This window comes from Apium graveolens, chromosome 8 (genome assembly GCF_009905375.1).
Source record: "Apium graveolens cultivar Ventura chromosome 8, ASM990537v1, whole genome shotgun sequence".
Lineage (NCBI taxonomy): Eukaryota > Viridiplantae > Streptophyta > Magnoliopsida > Apiales > Apiaceae > Apium > Apium graveolens.
In genome coordinates, this window is record NC_133654.1 from 169,618,846 (window position 1) to 169,644,404 (window position 25,559).

The following is a 25,559-nucleotide window of genomic DNA, read 5'->3' on the forward strand; positions in this document are numbered from 1 at the left end:
AGAAACAGTGCATGTGGTCTTTATTTTAAATTCAAAAATAAATATGGACGTGAAAAATCAAAATATAGGTCTCTACAAAGGTTTTGGCCCCATCGGGTACAAAAAATGGTGAATCATTTTTAAATAACCAAAATAGGACAGTTAATTTTTAGCTTGCATTCTCATGGTTGTTAGAAACTGTAAAAAGCAGGTTTAATATTGAAATATATGTCTCTTACGTATTACTATGAAAAGAGGTGCTTTGAAGTAATGAATCCAGTAGATAAGCTAGATTCCTTCAACTGTTTCTTATGATTTATTTATTTATTTGAACTAATTTTTAACCAGTTTGTCAGTGAGATTAACTCCTCCAACCGTAAAAGGATTCAGTAGCTCCACTCTGTTGCTGTCGAAATTGCACGAGGGCTTTTCCACATCTTTGCTCTAGGTTCATTCATATTGTCATGTAGGTGTAAAGAATTCATATATGTTGCAGTCCATCATTAGGATAAGATCAACATGGTGGCAGATATACATATCCCAATGCATTATCTTCAAATCTTAGTTTTTTCTAATGCATATTGTGATCAATAATATTTCTGCTACCACTACAACAAAAGCGGCTAAATTCAACCGACAGTATTCGGTTGAATTTAGCATAAAACCAACCGGATCCGGTTGACTTTATACTAAATTCAACCGCAGTCAATCGGTTGTAAATAAGGCCGTTGAAATTAGCATTCCGGTTGAATTTATGATTATATTCAACCATATTCGGTTGAGTTTGGTGACACTATTTTCAACCACTTTCAGTTGAAATTAACTTTACACATTTTAAAAAAAATTTAAAATTTGAATTTGATTTTCACCAAAAAAAAAATTCCCGCAAAAATTACTAAAAACAACCGAAAAAGTTGAATTTATTTTTTTAAAACCAAGCGGTTTTGGTTGATTCGTAAGCTAGTCCATTTTTTGTATATTAATTTCAACCAAATTTTGTTGAATATATATTTCATAAATAACCGGAAGTGGTTGATTAATTTTGATTATGTCTATTAAATATAACCATCTCTTGTTGAATTTAATGGGCAATTAGTATTATTTTAACCATTAACAGTTGAATTTTAAAATACAATATTGTAAAATAATTTTTGAATAAGCTGCCTCCCGTACAATTCTTTAGATATATAACTATTAATAAAAAATAAAATAAAAAATTAGAGAAACCAAACTGAAATGCATACATAAACACGCATTAGTTCAATATTTTCATACCTAATACAAAATATGTAACTTGATATCATAAAACATAGGCCAAATTTTAAAGTTTGAGACCAAACTAACACATGCAAAATTAGAAAAGTTCTTAGGCAAAATAATCATAAGCTAGGATCTTCAGCTAAAGTGGGAAGCGATATTCCAAGTCGTCTATATGAACATCCTTGTCATCTTCGTCCACCTCCATATGATCTATATGATCTGAGCGCGTATGATGTGGTTAAGAATAAAAATCTGATTAGACTACACTGCCAAAACAATATACACTCAACTTTTTAATCATTTAACAAAATCTATATCTATATTTTACTATTAAAGCCAAACTATAGGTAATCTGTAGGTCGGTTCTTTAAGCCTAAAGCAGACTACAATAATAGTTTGGATTTTTATATTAGCATAATATAAAGACTGAAATGTAAATTTTGGCACAATACTAATGGAAAAACAGTCAGGTGTAGATAGTATCAGATAAATGAGATTAATTGGAAAAACAGTCATGTCTAGATAGCTTAATAATAATAATAATTTATATTATTACCTCTGTAATAATCTTTTTATAACGCTGACAAAGAGGAGAAGTCATGTGTGATGCTATTTGAATGTACTCTTCCCATAAAATTTTAGAAGCGAGATTATCTCTGTTTGGATAAGCACGAGCAGCCAATTTATGCACCTCTTCATCAAGTTTAGCACATAGTAACCACGATCTCCTCTATTGCTTCAACCATATTAGTCACATCTGTCATAACCTTCCCGATAATAGAATATGCAGACTTTGGAATGCGCTCTGGGATGCAGACCAGAGAAGATTGAGAAGTGGTATATTTGGAAACTTCATCAATTCCAACAAGCTCCGTGAGGGTATGACGCGGGAACATTTTAACTTTTCCCTTCTTTGGTGGACAAACCTCCAGCAATAGCTCAACATCACGTTTTCTTTGGTTGGCTACAGATAGTGGTGCATCCTGAGAATTTCCCTCTTCACGCTCCACGACCTCCTAAATTACATAAGAACCAGGGATATACGACTCAATTATTTAACACAATATTTCCCTTAATGCAAATCAGAAAAATTGAAATTTTAGGCTACATTATGCATAAACATGTAAATAGACAGGGATGATGATATATCGATAAAAATCAAGAAAGCAAAAAACCAGTATAACCATAAATTTAAAATTTCTTATCAATGGTCGAGATAATTAATATAAATATGAAGGCAGCTTGCAGGGTTGATTCCATGCTTGTTCTTGAAATATAACAACCATGCTTGTTCTACAACCATGCTTGTTCTTGAAATATAACAACCTATTTAAGAATGATAAAGTGGTAGAACTTGGACAATTTGGATAAAGAGGTTCAGAAGCACCGTCTAACATCTCATAAAAAATTTTTGCTGTTGCAGTCGGTTCCTCCTCACCATTCCCGAAATTTCCATGTGCGTCCGCAAAGTCTTGAAGCATTTCACGTGCATCATACATATCATCATCTCTAGGATCATTATTACCCAAACTAGTCTCGGCTTCAACTCCGGACCTACGCTTTTCGCCATGAAAAACCCATTTAGTATATGACTCCATAATGCCATGTCGATACAAATCATAAGTTACATTGTCAGGTAATTTACGCCATGTATTTCCACACTCATTACATGGGCATCTTATCCTCCCCATTGAATCAACTTTCCCTTTCATAGCAAAATTGATGAAATTTTGTACACCATGTTTGTACTCCTCGGTTATATTATTCCTTGCATCAAACCTACGATGCATCCAACTTCGATCGGATGCCATCTATAATTATCATATTTTGATTAATTAGTTATTATAGACAAGAACTAACATCAATAAACAACTTAATTAAATTAATATTTCATTGGTATGATTGATACAATCATTACATAACTCAATGTCTTATGATTATCTTAACATACTAGAAACAAGTAATAATCACACTAATTTAGCCACAATTGACAATATTAACACAATTGACATATAAAAAAATTAACAATATTAACACAATTGACATATATGAATACAAGAATTACAAGTATATGTATGAAAAATGTGAAAGAATAATTATTTGGACATGAATGCTTTTAAAATTGAAGATTAAGAAATTAAAGGAGATAGGAAAAATGGTGAAAGAAGAAAAAAGAGGCCACTGGAAAGAAAGGATACTGACAGTAGGGTTTCTAAATGTGTTACCCAAATACAACAGGAAACGGTTGAAAATGAACAGCGAGTATATTCAACCAGATACGGTTGAAAACGAACAGCGGGTATATCCAACCAGATACGGTTGAATTTAAAATTCACTGAATTTATTCATTTTGGTGGGAACTTTCCCGCGAACAAAAAAGTGTCCATACTAAATTCAATCGGAAATCGTTGAATAAGATTTCCGTTGATTTTATCCGGTTGAATTTATTTTTGGTAGGAACTTTCCCGCTCACCCAAAAATTGGTTGTTCTAAATTCAACCGGTTTTGGTTGACTATAAAGCAGTTGAATTTATTCGGTTGAATTTAACTTTTGGGGGGGGAATTTCCCGCTCAAGGAAAAATTGGGAATACTAAATTCAACGGGTTCTGGTTGAATTTAAAACCGGTTGAATTTAGTCGGTTGAATTTGAGCGGAGGTCAAAGGTATAACAACGTTGAATTCAAATTCAACCATATACGGTTGAGTTTAGGTTCGGTTGAATTTAACCGGTTGAATTTAACCCCATTTTCTAGTAGTGTATAGGTGCTACCATTTGAAAGGCTTGTTAAGTTGGTGCGATATTGTAAGCTGAGTTACTGAAGGCTGGCATTATGTGGATCAAAAAACTACTTTTAGCCAATTGATCGACAAAGTTAACTAAGTACGAGGTTTAAGGATTCCATTAGTAGTGTAGAGGTGGCTGTACGCAGAATAACCAATATTCCTTGACAGACATTTGATTGCTACGACATCTCTAGAGATAAGGAAAAACGTTTGAGGAACAGAAATGGAATAGTGAGTAATATATGAACCAATTTCTTTCCTTATAGATCGCCATATGGACAAGTCAGAAGCTGCTTTTATGCATGCTAGATCTAAATATTTGCAGGAAAGTAATATTGGAAGACGTCTATAATGTGCTGATAGAGAAGTATAAGCTTGCGGGGAAACAGTAGATGAATGGGATGCTTTTGCTGCTTTGCGATTGACATCTGATAGAGGCTGCTTTGTTTTAGACTTATGACTTATTTTGTCAAATTCATTTCAAGTGGGCATGGTGCCTTTGTTTGCAGGTAAGGTGAGACATACTAGTGCTGATCACATGCAATAGCCACACAATTAAAAAGGACAGTTAGCAATCATAGGTATGGCCAAAAATATTTATGTTTGTTGTCCTAGTAGGGTTCCAAACCTCATACTAAGATTAAGAGTTATCTTCTTCCAAGCATCACGTAAACCTGACAAGTACATTTTTCATCAAATCAACTCAATGTTTAACATAATTTTATCTCTAGCAAGGAAGCCGAACTGAAAGTAGAATGTTTTAAGAGCAGTTAGTCTGGCATTGTTTGGATCCAAAATCAAACATTTTCCTTCTAAAGACAAATTGTTATAGTAATAGATATATTTCATTGGCATATATGTTTACAGATCTTGAATGATATATATTAAAGCTAATATTGCACTATCATGGAAGAGCTAACGTCCTGCCCATGGAAAAGTGCAGACTATCTTGGTAATATACCACCTTGAGCATGGTCTGGTGTATAATACCCTATGGTTTTGGATGCTTAGGATTTGGATTTGGATGAGTTGTCACCCCGTGATAGTCAGTGTGGTAAACAAGCTCTTGCTCATTGCTTGCAGACTCAGATTGAATTGTATACATCTCCGTTTCTATAGGAGGAACCTGCAAAATAATATGCAATTAGACCTTGGTTGTACTGAACACCATTATTTATGGGAAATGATAACAATTTTGGAGTAAGAAAGAGCCTTCATATCCTTACAACCTTGATCTTCTGATCTGCATCTACTTGGCTAGAATGTGGTATTCTGAGGTCTCTCACGTGTCTTCGTCCCAGGAGGTGAAATTGAGCAGGAGAGGCAGCAGCAACGGTCAGGCTTTTGGAACCTAGGGAGACTGCAGCTGTGAGAAGGCATAAAAAAAGGATGTTCCAAGATCTCATTATCATTGGAGCAAAAAATTGTATCTATTTTCTATCCTTTAGGAAAAAAAAAAGGAGAAGAGTAAATATAGAGGAACTTAGGCAGTGCAAGCACATAAGAGAGGGAGTTAATAATTGATTAAAGGTGGCCCAGAATGTTTCAGCCCATGCTAATGATAGCTACCTGTTTACACACATGAGACTGACACAGGTAAGAATCCAAAATCCCTGAAGTATGTATTCTCTCTCTCTCTCCCTCTCTCTCCCCCTCACACACACACATTTATAGAGAGAGAAATGATGCAGGTACATGGTGAAACAAACAGCAGGCAGCATAATAAGATAATACTCTCTCTCTCTCTCTCATTGAAATGATGCTGGCACATAGTTAAACTAACAGCAGGCCTCGTAATATGATAATACAGGGGAGCCAAACAAGTCCAACATATTAAGACCAGCTAATAAATTATAAGCAGGAATACTATTATTTATGGAAACAGCCAAGTAAGACTAGCAAATTATCTATCAGCAGGAAAAAATAATTTATTATTGCTAAAAATGACAGTCAGCTTTGCCAAAGCCAGTGTTCCAGAAATCGCTAGGCGTGCCAGGGCGGAGAGAGTACCTTCGAGAGATTAATCGGCAAGTCGGAGATTAATCGGAACAATAATCGGAAGAATATAAATATAATTTTTAATTTTTATAATTATATAACGATCAACATGTCAAATATTTATTTGAAAAAAGAAATTAGAATGATATTAAACAATATCTACATATTTGACATGCGTTATGTACTAATTATTGAATTTACAATATTAACTATATTTTAATTCACACTTTTAAATTAATTATAATATGTTATTTTTATATTTTAAGTGAGAAAATAAATATATTAGATTACTTGTTAATTCTTACCAATACTTTGTATTATAAATTAACATGATATTGTGTGAAATTATGAAATTAATGATTTAAAATTATAAAAACATAAAAAAAAAAAATTATTTTCCGCCTAAACTGCCTAGGATCGATTTTTGACCGTCTAGCCCGCCTAGCCCGCCTAGCCCGCCTAATCCCGATTTTGACCCCATTTTTTGAAAAAACGCCTAAATTACCGCCTAGGTCCGAGTCGGGGCGTTTTACCACCGCGTAGCGCCTAAGCGCCGCCTAAACCGATTTTTAGAATACTGGCCAAAGCCAGAGGTATAATAATAAATTAATAAAATTGATTATATACAATTTTATCATTTTTTTGGGATAAATTTCAAGCACTACTTCTCTGTAGGTAAATCTGACTTTTATAAGTTCCGATTTAGGATGAGTTGATATCTTATTGTAGAATAATGCATTAATCACAAAGATCCAATCCAAGGCAAGAAGCTCTCGCATCAGCATGCTCTAGCAGGGACTTCTCCATAATGTACTCATGTATGCAGCCTTATCCCTGTGAAATGATCTTATCATTCTTACAATTTCAGTTCCTCGCTGTGCTCGTTTGTTTTACCGGCATAGCAGACATCCATTACGTACAATAATTTTTTATTACATCTTTCCTTGTTGCGGAACACCAAATATAGTTCTCGAGTCTTTTATAGTAAATTTAGTGAAATATCAGCTTTAATATGTTTGCATTCTCTTACAACTCTACTTTCTTTGCAGTAACGGTTCTGATTCTTGTTAAAGAACAGTTGGTAACATCAAATTTTAAATCCCTGCAGGGGAACGCGAATAACATGGCTATGTCGAAAGGGGTGTTTTTTTTTAATTTTCTTCTGGTCTTCCTCCCAAGTCCCATTCAATAGCAGCTGATTGTATTCTTCAATTATTGAATTCAAGTAGATCAATTATTGCAAATTTAACTCAAAATAATCATTAATTATTTTAAGAGTAAAGTGTACTTCGTGTACCTGTACTTTATCTGTCAGACCACTTGGGATATCGACGTTCATAAAGTACCATTTGCTATACTGAAAATCCACAATTTTTACAAAATGTGTATTTCCATCAAATTAGCTTAACGCTGTTAGAAAAGTTAGGAGTCAAATCGTCTTTTAACTGTCATCTCCTTTTCATCTCCTTCTTCAAAATAATTTCCGCCATTAACAATTTTTTAAGGACTTGGAAATCTTATATATCTTTTATTTCTTAACCGAATCAGATCATTTAAATTGCATTAAACTCATTTTTTTCTCCTCTACAATATAATTTCAATTTTAATTAACAAAGATTTACTTTTAAATTCTGTGTATTTCAACAATAGATGTTAGAAATGTGTTTTGTTGTGTCAGTCATAGCTCTGAGTGATGAAGTTCTCTCCAAGAAGCTTGTCGAAAATGTGCAGATAACAATACTTTCTTTTATTAAAAATGGATCTAGTGCCTTTGGGTATTGGCATTCATCTATGTAGGTTGTCATCCTTGAAAATGTCTCATTTACTTTAACTGTGTCTTTTGCCATCACAAGCTTATACCGTAAATCTCCGATCACAAAGCTTAGTCCTAAATGTATAATCATAATCACTTATTTACATGAATGATAATACATGTAATATAAGAACAAAGAGTTTATACCATCTGCATAACACATTTCACACGTGATAGTTCAACACCGGTGATTTCCCTGACCATTTCCAAGAATCACAGTACACGAGTAGCTTCTATCAGAACCGGAAGCTTGCGACACCAACTGCCCATGGGCTGTAGGAGACAACAGAGGAAAGGTCCGGACCATGATTTCCAGCTGATTAAACCATGAAAACTCCATCCTTTCGTGCAAATGACATAAAGATCTCAAAAACACTTCAGAAAGTAAGTGTATCATCTGGTCCAATTAACATCTTCAGGACGTCAACTCCATCCATTGTTGCCTGCAATTATTTTTTATAGTTATATTTTCATCTCTTAATCTATTTTCTTCTTCAGCTGTTAGTTTTAGCAGCAACCGTAAAGCTTTGAAGTTGAAAAAATAAAAAGAAAAAATAATTTGATGCAACATTAGTGAGATCAAATCAAATGAATTAAGGTAATTCTGTTTTGAGGTTGATTTTTTAATATAGGACAAACGCAAAAAGGTGGTTGTTACTTGATCAATTGTTACTACTAAATTTGTTACAGCTCCTTAACATTGATATATATATATATAGCCTTGTAGACAACAATTCCGTGGAGCAAAAAAAAAGTCATTAATGAATCATAAGCAAAGCTCGAGTGAAATGAATTAATTCTGGTGTCAACAAAGCCAATCACAATACCTTCACGTAAATATGAAATACACAAAATTTAAAAATAAATTTTTGCTATCTAAAATTGATATCATACTGTAATAGAGAAAGAGACAATTTTATTGTAATTTAAATTAGTTGATTCGGTTAAGAAATGAAAGAGATATACGAGTTCAAGTTATGGACCTATTGTTAATGGTGAAACTGGGTTTGAAGAAGAAGATGACTATTGAAAGACGATTTTACCCTGACTTTTTTGAAAGGAATATGTCCTAAGTCCAATCATGTATTAGGATTTAGGAATAACTTTTTATGTAATCTGTTTTGATTTCATTGATATTAATAAAAGACTTGTTTTGTTTTTATTACGGGCTCTATCTATTTAAGTGTTTAAATAAGATATACCATAGTTTAGAGTAAAGCTTTTTATGGATTATGATGAGATCATAATAGTGAGACCTAAAAGATGATAACTCTAAACTTAAATAGTTCCTGGTCGTAGGATTACTAACTGGTAATTAATAATCCGCAGAGATCGGTACATACTATGCTTGCTTCATTATGAAGGATGTCTGTTCTCATAGACATTTGTGTGGTGACACTATAGCTAGTATGTAGGTGCTTATTATAGAATAAGTTCACTGAACATGACTCGCACAGCTGAACAACTGATGGAGTTCACTCACGTGTCAGCAGTTGTTCACATAGTGATAGTTGTACAAGTATCCTTAGACTTGAGGTCAACATAGTCATCTTGTGTACACTGAACTATGCTTTGGTTTAGTTCTTAGTCCCCAGGGACAATTATTAGGGCTCTACTGGGTATAGGAATTTATACACGAAGATAGTATATGATCAGTAAAGGATCTACCCCTTCCAGTGAAGGAAGCGAATGTTCAAGACTGATCCACTTATGCTAGTTCAGGAATCTCTGGCCAGAGTGAATGAAATTAGAAAGGAGTTTCTAATTGCATAGAACTACAGCATAGTAAATGGTAAGCAAGTGATTAAATTAGATAGGCTTGACACGAGATCCATGCCTTGTATTTAATCGGGACATTGTAGGGTAGAAGGAGTTTATTGTACGGTAACTATTCACTGAATAGGTTCTTGGTATTCTAAGCAGTGAATTCATATTATCCGGATAGTCGCGATATGCTGAGAAGTATCCCTCACGATGTAGAATAAATGTGATTAATTAATTAATCATATTTAATAAATTAGAGAATTTATATAAATAATGATAAAATAGTTTTATTATTATTTATTTCTACTACCGGCTTAATATTGAACCTACAGGGTCACACCATCAAAGAGAATGATTTAATGGTGGAGGAATTAATTAATAATGGCTGATAATTATTTATTTTTGAAATAAATAATTAATTGGTAAATTTAATAATTGATTAAATGAGATTTAATTGATTATAAATTGGTTAAGAAAAGTTCTTAATATTATTAATTAAGGATTTAATTTTTGGAAATTAAATCAAGAGAGAGAATTATTTCTAAAGTGTTTAGAAAAAGGATTAATAATTAAAAGATGTTTTAATTATTAATGAGAATAATAAATGGGATAATAATAATAATATTTATGGGAAATTTAGCTGAAAATTTTGCCTATAAATACACTATTATAAACCCTATTTTTATTCCAACCCGAGAACCCCAAAACCCAAAAAGTTTGGAAAACTCAATTCTCTACACCTCCTCCTCCTTCCTCCTCCTTAACATCGTTTTCTTGGTGGATACCGGTGGAGTGCTTCACACTTGAGGAGCAACTGCTAAGGATCTCTGATCGTTGTCTCCGAATTATTTTAAAGGTTAGATTCGATCCCTATATTTTTACCACGATTTATATGCTTTTATTTGGATTTTATATGTGCGAAAGTGTTTTGTCCATGCCTCCGCTGCGATTAAAATCCAACAATGGTATGAGAGCATAGGTTGTATGCATATAGATCTGTGGTAAAAATTTCAGAATTTTATGTGCTTGTATGAATTAATTATGATTTTTACAAGTTATATCATGGATTAATTTTGTCTGATGAGAAATCATTTCTCAGAATAATTTTGAATGTTGATCTGGGTTCTACAAGTGTTTTAGATCGTCTGGGTATTTTTTTCATAATTTTATGATGTATAGATTTTTTATTATGAATTTTTGAAGTTCTTATAATTAAATTCGTAATTAAATAAATCATATATATATATATTATTTGTTAGTATGTATATATATATATCTGTACATCTGCATATGCTGTTGCTGCTGTCTGTTCTGCACGGAAGCATAGAAGAGGTCAGTTGTCAGGTACGGCAACCGAGAAAGAGAATCTGTCAGGCGGCTGTAGAAAATAAAAAAAATCAAAGGGGTGTCGCGCATTCCGGGAATGCGTTACACCCTGTGGCGCATTCACAGAATGCGTTACACCTTTTAATTGGTTAAAAGGGTTGTAACGCATCACCGGAATGCGTTACAGGGCTTGTAACGCGTTCCTGTAATGCGTTACAGCCCGACTGTTTACATTAAAATTGATTTTCTGGGAGTTTCGTAACTCCGTTTTGGGCGTGCAATATACCGTTGGATTCGTTTTTCCGAGACGGATCTAATGGAGTGATCAATTTTAGTTTATATAAAAGTTTTGAACTGTTTATATTTCTGGAAGTGTTTTAAAGCTATTTTTAACTGTTTTAACTGCTTTTAAATGCTTCATGTGATAAATAGAGATGTATAATGCTTAGACTAATGTGCTAGATATTATAACATGCCTACCTTGATGTTTATTCATGTTTATATATGTGATATATGCTTAGTTTATCATGCGATGATAGATTTAGGTGAACTTAAATGAACATAAGGCGTTTGTTAGACAACCTAGTATAGTGAAATTGTTTCATAACCTTAATAACAATATTATGAATACAATCATGAGATTCTTGTGTTTGTGAAACACGTAATTGAATATGAATTTTCGATATGAGAGAAAGGATGATTCTGTCAACAACAGATTTCTATCTGTAAGAAAGGGTTATTAAGTGACGTCTCTTGACAATGCTCCACCCGATCTGGGAATCATCTGATTATTGATTATTGATTTGAAATATTCAATTTAAAAGGAAGAATCTCTTTATAATATGATTATGATTGTAACGTAATATAATCCCTCTAAAATTAAATAATATCAAGTAGTAATTGGCCAATGATACAACGGGCTTGTGTCGGTCATAGCCTTCCAACATGATAGAAAAGTAGTTCTTATTTTTGAATCATTGTCGGTTCGTGCTATAGCCGAGGGCTTTGATTTCGAAATAAGAAATACTTGTCTATTACATAGAGATGTGTACATTGAATAAGAATCTAAAGGTCGGTACATGCTACAGCCGTGGGCCTTTGGGGACTGATTCAACTGTACGGAATGTTGGGTTAGACTTGACTTAGAATATTGAGTTTGTCGTGCCACAGCCGAGACTCAATTATTCAAGAGGCTAAAGTTTAATTAGGGAATAACATAAGATGTAATTGACAAGAGTTGTCTGCCTATTGAACATTACATGGCGGTTCGTGCTACAGCCGGGGTTGTGTAATGGAATGTAGGATCCCTATTCCCACTAGCATTATGAATGCTTAATTTTTCACGTAGGGGATTGAATAAATTAGGTAAACTAGTGGGAGCCACTTATGAATAAAGACCCGATTCATATAGTATTTTTGAAATGAAATCGAATATTTGCTAAGTGTTGTTATGTGTTTATCATTTACAGATTTACTTTGTACGTTATGTCTTCTGCACTATCACTCAGGAGCATACTGGATGCTCACAAATTGACTGGTCCTAATTATGCTGACTGGCTTCGAAACTTGAGAATTGTTCTCAGGATTGAGAAGCTGGAATACGTGATTGACTCACCTAAGCCTACTGAACCTGCTAGTGATGCACATAATGATGAACATGTTGTGTATCGTAAGTGGATAGATGATACAAATGTTGCTCAATGCATCATGCTAGCTTCCACGAACATTGAGCTACAGAAGCAACATGAGCATATGGATGCTCACACTATCCTAATGCATCTACAAGAGTTGTATGATGTGGCGGGGAGGACAGCTCGATATGAGATATCGAAGGAGCTGTTCGGTTGTAGGATGTTTGAGGGATCATCTGTGAATGACCATGTACTTAAGATGATCAATTTGATTGAACGTCTTGGACAACTTGGTTTTGCCATGGATGGGGAGCTGAGCCAAGACTTGGTCTTGCAATCGCTTCCGAGTTCGTTCTCGCAGTTTGTTGTGAACTTTCACATGAATAAGTTGGATGTCAGCCTGCCTGAACTCCACAACATGTTGAAGACTGCGGAATCGAATTTCCCCCCTAAGAAGAGTTCTGTTCTTCTAATTGGTGAAGGTACCAATCCTAAAAAAAGGAAGAGGAACTCTTCCAAGAAGAAGAAGGTAGGTGAAGAAAAGCCGGTTCCACCAAAAGCTGAAGACCCCAAGAGCAAAGTTGTTTGCTTTCATTGTAACAAGGTGGGGCACTGGAAGAGGAACTGCAAGGTTTACCTTGCAGAATTGAAAAAGAAGAAGGGTAGTGAGACTACCGCTTCTGATTCAGGTATGTTCATGATAGAAGTGAATATGCCATTAAATCAAATTTCTACTTGGGTATTAGATACCGCCTGTGGTTCTCAAATCTGCAATTTGTTGCAGGAACCAAGGAGAAGTAGGACTCTTGAGGAAGAGGTGGTGATTCTACTGATGGGAAATGGAGCAAGAGTTGCTGCTGAAGATGTAGAATCATTTCATTTACATATGCCTACGGGCAAGACTATTGTTTTAAATAAGTGTTATTTTGTTCCCTCGATTGTGAGGAATATTATTCCCATATTAGACTTGGCTGGATTTTCATTTATTATTGAGAATAATGAATGTTCTATTCTTAGAGATAATATTCTTTATGGACGTGGTACTTTAAATAATGGTCTGTATAAATGTGACATAATTTACTTCAGATTGAACAAACTAATAAAAGAAAAGGGATGATGAAAATCTCACTTCATTGTGGCACTGCAGTCTCCATTTAGTAGACATGGAGAGAGGGCTGCAAATTTGCTAGGAATGGTACACACAGATGTATGTGGACCAATGTCTACGCAAGCCATGGGTGGATTTTCATACTTCATTACTTTCATAGATGATAGATCTGGATTCGGATATGTGTTTGATGAAACACAAGTCTGAGGCCTTTGAAAAGTTCAAAGAATATAAGTATGAAGTGGAGAAACAACCAAACATAGTATCATAACTCTTCGATCAGATCGAGGTGGTGAATACTTTAATGAAGTGTTTCTAGATTATCTCAAAGTAAATGGTATAATCTCCTAGTGGACTCCTCCAGATTGGTATCTGAAAGGAGAAATCGAACTTTGTTAGACATAGTTCGGTCCATGATGAGCTATGCAAATCTTCCAGTATTCCTATGGGGTGATGCATTGGAAACCTCAGCATATTTACTGAATAAGGTGCCTTCCAAATCTGTTCCTCAAACTCTGTATGAGATATGGAAAGAAAGGAAACCGAGTTTTAAACACGTTAAGATTTGGGGATGTCCAGCTTATGTCAAGTAAGTTGACCCAGATAAGTTGGAATATCGATCCGTAAAATGTAGTTTTGTGGGATATCCTAAAGAGACTTTAGGGTATTACTTTTACACCGATCATCGGGTGTTTGTCTCCAGACATGCTACCTTCTTGGAAAAGGAGTTTATCCTTGAAGGAAACAGTGGAAGCAAAATTGAACTTGATGAAGTTCAAGAAGCACAAACTACTACGGATCAAGTGGAAACACCTGTTCTGACTGAACAACCTTTTGTGGAACAGCCCATTCATAGGTCAGGGAGAGTGTCTCGCCAACCTGAGAGGTAATATGGCCTTGTCATTGAGAATGACAATGAGTTGTCGATCATTGATGATGACGACCCTGTGACCTATAATGAGGCTATGAGTAGTGTTGACTCAGAGAAATGGCAAAGTGTCATGAAATCCAGAATGAAATCTATGTATACGGTATACAAAAGATAGATTATAGCAGATGGCCAGGTGGAGACCTATAAGGCCAGGCTTGTGGCAAAAGGATTCAAACAAAGGCAATGGATTGACTTTGATGAAACCTTTTACCTGTAGCCGTGTTAAAATCAGTTCGGATTTTGCTTGCGATTGCTGCTTACTACGACTATGAGATCTGGCATATAGCCAGATGGTTTTCTTTCCAAAGGGAAATGAAAACCTAGTGTGTAAGCTACTGCGAACCATATGTGGTTTAAAGCAAGCTTCTCATAGATGGAATATCTGTTTTGATGAGACAATCAAAGAGTTTGATTTTATCAAAAACGCAGATGAACCATGCGTCTACAAAAGGGTTAGTGGGAGCGCGGTAACATTTCTTGTATTGTATTGAAATAGAGTTGACACACATAATAACATAGCAGACCCACTCACAAAGCTACTTTATGAAAGTCACTTTGATCGTCATAAAGACAAGATGTGTATTAGATACCAGAGTGATTGGCTTTAGTACAAGTGGGAGATTGAAAGGAATATGTCATAAGTCCAATCATGTATTAGGATTTAGGAATAACTTTTTATGTAATCTGTTTTGATTTCATTGATATTAATAAAAGACTTGTTTTGTTTTTATTACGGGCTCTATCTATTTAAGTGTTTAAATAAGATATACCATAGTTTAGAGTAAAGCTTTTTATGGATTATGATGAGATCATAATAGTGAGACCTAAAAGACGATAACTCTAAACTTAAATAGTTCCTGGTCGTAGGATTACTAAGTGGTAATTAATAATCCGCAGAGATCGGTACATACTATGCTTGCTTCATTATGAAGGATGTCTGTTCTCATAGACATTTGTGTGGTGACACTATAGCTAGTATGTAGGTGCTTATTATAGAATAAGTTCACTGAACATGACTCGCACAGCTGAACAACTGATGGAGTTCACTCACGTGTCAGCAGTTGTTCACATAGTGATAGTTGTACAAGTATCCTTAGACTTGAGATCATCATAGTCATCTTGTGTACACTGAACTATGCTTTGGTTTAGTTCTTAGTCTTCAGGGACAATTATTAGGGCTCTACTGGGTATAGGAATTTGTACACGAAGATAGTGTATGATCAATAAAGAATCTACCCCTTCCAGTGAAGGAAGCGAATGTTCAAGGCTGATCCACTTATGCTAGTTCAGGAATCTCTGGCCAGAGTGAATGAAATTAGAAAGGAGTTTCTAATTTGCATAGAACTACGCATAGTAAATAGTAAGCAAGTGATTAAATTGGATAGGCTTGACATGAGATCCATGCCTTGTATTTAATCGGGACATTGTAGGGTAGAAGGAGTTTATTGTACGGTAATTATTCACTGAATAGGTTCTTGGTATTCTAAGCAGTGAATTCATATTATCCGGATAGTCGCGATATGCTGAGAAGTATCCCTCATGATGTAGAATAAATGTGATTAATTAATTAATCATATTTAATAAATTAGAGAATTTATATAAATAATGATAAAATAGTTTTATTATTATTTATTTCTACTACCGGCTTAATATTGAACCTACAGGGTCACACCATAAAAGAGAATGATTTAATGGTGGAGGAATTAATTAATAATGGCTGATAATTATTTATTTATGAAATAAATAATTAATTGGCAAATTTAATAATTGATTAAATGAGATTTAATTGATTATAAATTGATTAAGAAGAGTTCTTAATATTATTAATTAAGGATTTAATTTTTGGAAATTAAATCAAGAGAGATAATTATTTCTAAAGTGTTTAGAAAAAGGATTAATAATTAAAAGATGTTTTAATTATTAATGAGAATAATAAATGGGATAATAATAATAATATTTATGGGAAAATTTCAGCTGAAAATTTTGCCTATAAATACACTATTATAAACCCTATTTTTATTCCAACCCGAGAACCCCAAAACCCAAAAAGTTTGGAAAACCCAATTCTCTCCACCTCCTTCCTCCTCCTTAACATCGTTTTCTTGGTGGATATCGGTGGAGTGCTTCACACTTGAGGAGCAACTGCTAAGGATTTCTAATCGTTGTCTCCGAATTATTTTAAAGGTTAGATTCGATCCCTATGTTTTTATCACGATTTATATGCTTTTATTTGGATTTTATATGTGCGAAAGTGTTTTGTCATGCCTCCGCTGCGATTAAAATCCAACATTTTTAACGACGTTAAACTGATTTGACGAAAATACACCTTTTATATAAATTTTGGATTTTCAGTATAGCAAATGGTACTTTATGAACGTCAATATCCCAAGTGGTCTGATAGGTAAAGTACAGGTACATAAAGTGCACTTTACTCTTATTTTAATTTTATCATTTCATTAAAATCGAAAACTGAAAATAGCCGAAATTGTAAAATGGTAACACAGAAAGGTATAGCTCGTTTTAGACTTCAATTTGGTTACTAAAATTTTGTATTTGACTCATGGAATCATGATAAAATCTCGCTTTAATTCTTCGAAATAACTCAAGTAGGGGAATTAAAGTCATATTTTATCATGATTTGTGACCCAAATAGAAAGTTTTATCAACCATATTGAAGCCCAAAATAAGCTCTACTCTCCCGTGTTACCATTTTTCAATTTCGGCTATTTTCAGTTTTCGAATTTAACTTAATCATCAAATTAAGTTAATCGATAATCAATTTGAGTCCTATTTGAGTTTTTTGAACGCAGTTAATCGCCTACTTGATATTTAACCCGTTATAAATATACATACGGTATGACTTTTTTTAAAATAAAACTACATGTAGATAAACTTCCATTGTTCCCTGAGACTTTACCTAATCTTTGTTATTGTCATTTCTTCTCGTTATCTCTCCAATACCGAAAGAGAGAGCATTGCTGAATCATGAAAAAGTGGATTTCCATTTCTGTATTGGTTCGGGTATTAATCATAGATAAGGCCCTAAAAGGGACTGTCCTTGTCCCTTGCTTAGAACTATTTTTTCCTTTGAATTCAGAAGAGGGTCAAGCTCATATAGAAATGTGAAGCATGTTAAAATGGATATAGAAATGTGAAGCATGTTAAAATGGCTATAGCAAAAGATAAAAAAGCTAGGGTGATAATTATTGTTCGTGGCCTGGTCCTTCCGACGCAGTGCCAGGGGCCGGAACCCTTCTTGCAGTTGTGGTATAACCGCTATTGGATGTCTGCAAAACAATATCGGAGGGGGGTTTGAGCACCGCGGCGAAACAATATCGGAGGGGGTTTTAGCACCGCGACGCCTCGAGTGTGAGAGTAAGAACTCGCTTCGAAAAGATGAAGATAGATAGAAATTTAAAGTGATTGTGTGCGTATATTTGTGTCTAAAAGAGCATAATCCCTAGATCTTTTCCCTTTCAGTATTTATACCCCAATGATAGGATTTGGTGTTGGTATCTTAGAATCTAGACCGTTCGTTGCTGGGATGGAGGATGCCCGACTCGGATGGATTGCATACACGTGTCTAGGCAAGAACCGCATCAGAATGTACCAAAGGTGTACTGACGCGTGTCCTGTTGTCTCAATTATTGGTTGCTGATAGTTGTCACTGTCATGTGCCCAGGTTCGTACCACATGTGCTCGTCCTTGATGGGATGTGGGGTTGTATTGTGTCTGGTTTGGGATGGACCCGACTCCTACCCTGGGCCCGGATAGGCTTATGGACGGGCTGGACTCTAGCTGAGAGGTTGACACGTTCCTGGACTGGGCCTAAACCCGTCTATCCATAAGAGCCTGACTCACCCCGTTAGCTTGTTCCGGATCGGGCGGGGTCCCGGCTTCCCTACTGAGCCTGGCTCACCCTAGAGCGTTAGGAGAAAAAACACACACATATTTGAGATTGAATTCCACCAATACATAGTACACACAACAATATATTTGACGTGGAAAATCTACGTCCCAACTTGTATTATTAATCAAAACAATTATCAATAATACATCAATGCATAACATCTTAATGGTGTCTCAAACTGATATTTGAGCAAACAATGCTCAAGCATCTCGTGCACGATACCTAAAACGACTATATCTCTTAATCATATATCAAAATAATAAAATGATTATATATATATATAGCCATTGAAAACTTACCCACAACACATACATAATATAATTATAATAATAATTTTGTACCCACACAGTTATTACTTAATATAATTTATGTCACATTAGTGCTTTGCTAAATTATCACATAAACGTGTAATGCGTTCAGGTATAAAGGCTTACAAGAAATTTCCGGCGGAAAAGTTGCTGAGAAAAAAAGGTTGCTATTGATATACTAATCTACCACCTAGACAAAATGGTGTGAAAGCATAAGCGATGAGAAAAAAAAAGGGTTGGTGGTGATATACTAATCTACCTCCTAGCTGCTGCAGCTGCGTCCTTAACAGTGTGTTCCTCGTGCCAAAAGAAAATTTTAAAATGGAAACTAGTTATGCAAACAAATTTACTGATATACTTTGGTGTTCTATGTAACTGTTTAGAGTGAAGAGGCATGCTTCTTGGAGCTAATGACATTGAAACCCTTGCAATTTAAGTGACAAGTATTGGTCTTTAGATATATAGTTAAGTGTGAGCTAGCTGATTTTGATGTCCGCATTTGGTACCAAACCGAAAGAAAATAATCAGGGGAGCTGTCAATGCAGACTGGAATTCAATATATTCACTTGAAAGCTGTAGATATTTATGAGCATGCAGTGAATTGCTGAGGAATCAATTTAACTTGTATGAAGAAGCAAAGTTACATAAATGAGCTCATTCCATGCATCAGGTACCCCAGGCAAACACCAATGGCTGCAATCTTGGAACCTGCGAGAGACCTTACCCCCACTCCTTCCATAAACTGATGGGTGACCATCTTTACGGAAATTTGTCAACTTGGTAACATTCAGTAAGACCACTGGAAACTTCATTTCTCTAATAACATTCTCGACTATCTTCATCTTCGATGGATAGCTGTCGAGAATGGCCCCTGTTTTGATAGGATCTGTCTCTCTTCTACAAGTTCCGCCAGAATCCCAGTCTCCACCTCTTTAATACATAAATGATAAATCTCTTCAGCAGAAATTACACAAAATGTAAAATGTAAACACTGGATACATGTATAGAAGGCGCCACCAAGTCCAACCTAACTTTTGCAGGGTCTAATTCTTCCTTCTTTCCTTTTGTAATAGAATATTTTAAAGAAATGAAGAGACAGAGGGGGAGCGACATGAGGCTGGTAGCAACAAAGTGAATAGGGTGAGCTAATCATATGAGTACCTGAAATGGGCAGAGGAAAAACCACGATAGAACACCAGCTTGCCAGGATCCATGTTTTCATCAATCCACTTTGCCCATGTTCTTAATGCTTTTTTATAAGCTTCCATTGCGTCAAACTGGGGATAGATGTAATCACCCTCTTTGAAGTAATTTTTTCTGCAACAACGCTGAAGAAATCAATTAAATAACAGGGCACAAACTTTCTCTTCAGGTTTCACATTTCCCAAACTTTTTATTTTTCGCAATACATAAATGTAAGGATTGAAATACCCCCAAGCTGTCTTTCCATGAGTCCACCAATGCCCAGTATTGAATACAAGAATGTCTGCCTGCTTCCAACGTTTAAAAGACTTGTCGATTTTGTCTATTAGTAATATCGGATTTGAATATCCGCGTGCATGCACACGGGTTCCTTCCTCCACCAAGAAATGAGATCGCACAAATTCCACTGAGCAGTTGTAGTCCTGACCAAACAAATTTTTAGATTGTTACAGCAATTATTCAATCAAGAGTTGAGGACATAAAATTATAGCTGTCTTTCTGTTAACAGGAACCTGCTATCTTACCAGTTTTTGGAAGCTAAATTAATGGCTTCCTTGCCCTTTAACTTCCTAAAATCGCGTTGCAAATAGATAAATTTATGCTAGGTTATCTTCTATATGGCCATTAAATCCAGAACTTAAAATCTCACAAAGAATAGACATTCTGTATAAGCAGAAAACATAAGCTAGGAAGGCCTAGTGTGATTTGCCAACAGCTACTACTACTTATTTCTAAGGGCAAGAGCCTTCACTGTGCATCATATCTTAATTGGAAAATCAAACAAGGAATCAGTGGGAGTAGGACATAATGAAACAGATTTACGTCACCTCGAATTGAAAGACAAAGTATCCTTTTCCCTTGGTTATTCTACGACCATTGATTTCATACATTTTGCTCTTATTTGAGAGGCCTTCACGAACAAGGCATAGAAGTGACTCAAATTGATTCCGGTTCATTGAATCTCCAACAAGCATCAACCTTTTGCCTCTTAGTCTCAACAAGAAGTCCGTTGCATTAAACCTTTACAAATGTAAGGAATAAATCAGTTTATGGTCATAGAAAGATGGGATAAACACTAAACGCAATTCAACTCCAGAAAGAGAGGGTTGAGATGGAAATAAGCGGGGTAAGTATCAATAGTTGTCGATTTTTCTCTGTTTGGATGGCTTTATATCATACGAACTTGTCACCTAGCAAGACAAGACATGCATTTGTCTCCATCTAGATAAATTCAGCTATAAGAATGAGAACCTAGGAATGTTGCAACCATCCGGCTTCCATCGCCATTTCATATATCCGTCATCTTTTCTTCCATTAGTTTGACAATCATAAGCCCGATCAACATAAGGACAAGTTCCTGCTCTATAAATCGGGTAATTTTCATCATCTTTCACCCAACTACCAACATATAAATCACAACTTCTTACTGTCTCAACAATTTCGTCTCCAAAGCTCGGGGTTCGATTCACAGTATTTACAGCACTGTCATAATCAAGAACCAAATTTTTACCTTTTTCAGCCTCATGATCCGACCCTATATTTTCTCTCAAATCATCATCATCTTCATTTTTATCATCATTAGCAGTGGAAATAGGGATGTCAATGACATCTGAAGATGTTGGAGGAGAGTAAAGACTCGAGGAGGATAGATCCGTGTAGAGAGAAAGTTTAGGTTGGAGAAGTGGTTTGGCCAAGTAGGAGCAGAGACAGAGAAAAAGAAACAAAAGTGATGAGGTCAAGAGAGTGTAGCGCTTCTTGTGTCGAGAATGTTTCACCATTTCTTGGACATCATTAACACCATCTTATTCTTCTTCTTCTTCTTCTTCTTTTGTTTTGTTGTAGGAAAGGGAATGCATATGAATATATGATCTTTGCATGTACATTATGATGTCTCCTGCTAATTTTTCTCGTAATTTGTTAGTCAAGTTAATTAATCATAGACTTGGTCGTTACCGTTTAATTACCGAAAGTAGATACTATACATTATAAAATATATTCAAATACTATTTACTAGCACTGCTCAAGTCAACAAGAAGCACTACAAGAATTTCTAATAATGCAAAAGTAATTTAACCGATAATAATCTGGTAGCAGTTATTAACAAATTCCCGACAAAAATTAAAATTTTAAAAAAGTCAATATAACAGTAACGAAAAGTCAATAATTTTGAAGTCAATATGATAATAATGGAAGTCTAACATTACACCAATAAATATTTATCAACGGATATTTTTATTAGGAAAATAGGCGCCAGAAATGCCCAAACAAACCTATCAACGATATGCTAATAAATTGGTATAATATTTTTATCTGCGATTTAGTAATGAAATAGTAACTAATTAGTAACAGAATGATAACGCCATACTAACGGCCACCGTAAATTATATTATATTAGTATATTTTACCGATTTGTTATAAATATTAGGGGGCACCATTTAACACACACTAGTGTTTTCCTTCTTATTGGATAACCTTTTAGTGGTATATTTATCTATTTTTTTAAAATTATTTTCCCGTATTTTAAGGTTTGCAGCTCATTTTTATAAAAAAATAAAATAGAGCCGAGAGCTAACTGCAGATCAAGTGTTTTTAGTGACGCACATTATACATGGGAAGAAAAAGAAGAATATGCAATATGGGAAGAATGGCGAGGATGACGATGATGATGAGGATGACCTTGATTTTGGTGTCGAAAAAATATGGGTTGACAAAAAAAAGTCAGCAAACATATACGAGTTATTTTAATTTTTGTATGTGCTAGCTGGTTATAAATTGTTTATATGGATTGTTGTTGAATATAATTTTTTTTTATTTTACTGAACTGAAACAGTTCAATCACCCTCTCCCTCGTGTCCAAATGAAGGCAAAATTACAATATTATCTACCCTGTTTCTGTCTGTATTGTTTGTTATGATGAGAGAATTTATCTATACTCATCTATACTGCGGCTGCTCAATTATAAAGATAATACATAGCTGAGAATTTGATCAAGTCTATGCAAATATTTTTAGCCTTAGAGTTGCCTACTTACTGTTAATTGCCAGTTATGGTCTTGTTGGAAATTGTTTGTAACTCTACATAAATCTTGTTGTTGCTCTGGTAAACCAACTGTGTGCAAGTCCGGCCCTTTTCAACTAGATCATTTTCTTAATCACCTTACAATTTTTCTTTTTATGTTCGATACCAATTCACATCTGCTCCATAATTATTTCGCTTTGTGCGAGTTTATAAATTAATGTTTCATGAGAGTGTGACGTATGTTGACGCGTCCATTATTACTGTTTTTTATCGGTCTCTTATTAACCGAAGTGTACTGGTTGGTGTTCTGGAATTACTTAGATACTCTAATTCTTCAAAAAATTAAATTCATAAGGAGAACTTAAATTAAGATGAGAAAATGAATACTTTGAGAATTATCAAGGTAATAGCGCAAGTGTTTAAATTTATGCACCATAGTTTAAGATTATGGTACTGATGTTTGTTTAACCATACATACTAAATCATTTTCTGTTACTTTTTATTGGTTGGAGATGCTGAATTATAAGTTGGTGTTTTGCACTATTCCGCATTCCCTATTGTACCGTTGTCCCTTGATTTGAGTTACATGGAACGAGAAGCTTGGGATTGCGTCCAGATTGTTCAAGCATTATCAAAAACATTTTTGTACTTATTTTAATAAAGCCAGTATCAGTGAAGCTCCATTTAGGCCTATGATATTAATTACTGAAAAATCTGTGTTATCCTTAACCAGACTACTGTTTCCTACTTGTTGAGCTAGTATATATTATTAATTTTGACCGATTAATATATTGTTGTTGGGTGCAGGAAATATTTCTCAAATTTTGTGAGTGAAATGTTTTATTTTTTTAGGCAACATGAGTGGTTGATAAGAAAAAATGAGTTTATAAAATTGAATCATCGCAAAGCCTTTTTTATAAATCAAAGAGTTCTTTTTCTTGCTCTTCATCCTTTGTTGATGCAGAAAATCAAAAGTTGCAGGAGAAATAAAAATTGATGAAGAATAAGATGAAAGTAATGAAGAATCAAATATCCAAAATGTTCGAGGCTATCTATGCTTAAGTTGCTCAATCCCCTTCCACCCGTGACACTGATTACGAAAACGAAAATGGTGACGAGCTGGATAGCGAAAATAGAGATGAGTAACTAGTTTAGTAATAGCTCCTAAACCCGTGCAAGGCACGGACAATTTTTATTTATTAATTTTTAAATATTTTAATATTTATTAAATATATATTTTACAAATATTTGTAGCCGAAGAATATGGGTATATTTATAAAAAAATATGTAAGAACGTGTAATATTCAAAGTGATTGTAGTATAAAGGAAAATATTATTTTAATTTTCTTTACAGAATATTTTACTCTTTAAAATAAATGATTTGAATTAACTACGCAATAAGAATTGATCCAAATCATTGAAGTAGAGCATGATTATTATTAATGATGGTAGCTAAACATTTCATACCGAGATGTTTTTAGTTTTTAACAGTAATAAAAATTTTAAAATTATCGTGAAATGGGCGATGATCGTTATGTGCGTTGTTTTAAGAGTTTTTTTATCTTCTTACCGTGTTCAAATATCAGCTGTATTAATTACTTCCCCCATGCAATTCGTGGGCATACTAGACGTCACGTATTATGTGCTTACGGAGGTATAGATTGATTCTAAATTATTTATTCATAAATATGATTTTATGTTCATAATTTTTAACTAATTATCGATTCATAGGGAATGATCCTCTGCTCTTATTATAAGATCGTGAATGGATATACATATATTTTAGTAAAGAGAAAAATCTTCTTCTTTAAATCTTTTCGTCCCAAATCTATTTCTTTACGACCTCCTTCCATAGATGACTAAAAAAAGTACCGAGTTATTTTTGTACCGGCCTATCCCCTTGTCATTTTGCTCCTATTGGGATAAACATGATTATTTGATTGTGTTATAAGACATATATAAATTATACGTCAATTTTAATGGTAAAAAGGTAATCAACCAAATTACCAAAGTAATGAAAATGGAGGGTAATCAATTGACTTGTGAATTACAGATGTGTTGAAAATTTGTGAAGGGTTTGGTTCGGTCAATTTGTATTCGGTTTAAAAAATATTAAAACCAAACCGCAAACATATTATCGGATCGGTTTTTATTTGGTTTGGTTATTAATTGGTTCAGTTTTTAATGTTGCAGTTTTGTTCGGTCTTGATTTCGGTTTCAGTTTTTGGTCCGGGTTTGCTCATCCATAGAACAGTCACAAACGTGTACAATAAAATCTCGATGAATGAATACATTCGGGAATGTAATTATTTTATTTACCGAGATTATTAATTTATTTGATGAGTTTATTTATTTATCGAATATTCGTCTATCGATACTGTATATTTTATGCTTATGAATATCCTACATTATTATTTTATAAAATTCGTATAAGGAGGCTAACATGCTTCGATGGTTACAGAGAAAAATATATTTTTAAAATTACTATGATTCGAAGATCATGCTTCGGTTCGTTAATTAGAATA

At 34.4% G+C, this 25,559-nt stretch overlaps 1 protein-coding gene and 1 long non-coding RNA gene across 2 annotated transcripts; both read right to left on the reverse strand.

The window, feature by feature from the left end:
- Positions 1-4,828: 4,828 nt before the first annotated feature.
- Positions 4,829-6,078, reverse strand: LOC141678083 (uncharacterized). The gene is made up of 2 exons (XR_012557605.1): positions 5,254-6,078; positions 4,829-5,150 (listed from the first exon to the last, which is right to left on the reverse strand). It is a non-coding gene; the product is annotated as an uncharacterized LOC141678083 (long non-coding RNA).
- A 12,938-nt stretch (positions 6,079-19,016) lies between these two features.
- LOC141678479 (protein trichome birefringence-like 5) lies at positions 19,017-21,857 on the reverse strand. Its single transcript, XM_074484812.1, has 5 exons — positions 21,268-21,857; positions 20,844-21,036; positions 20,245-20,438; positions 19,975-20,130; positions 19,017-19,743 (listed from the first exon to the last, which is right to left on the reverse strand). Exons 1-5 carry the CDS (start codon positions 21,792-21,794, stop codon positions 19,431-19,433), a joined length of 1,383 nt encoding a protein of 460 aa, XP_074340913.1. The 5' UTR covers positions 21,795-21,857; the 3' UTR covers positions 19,017-19,430.
- Positions 21,858-25,559: the final 3,702 nt, after the last annotated feature.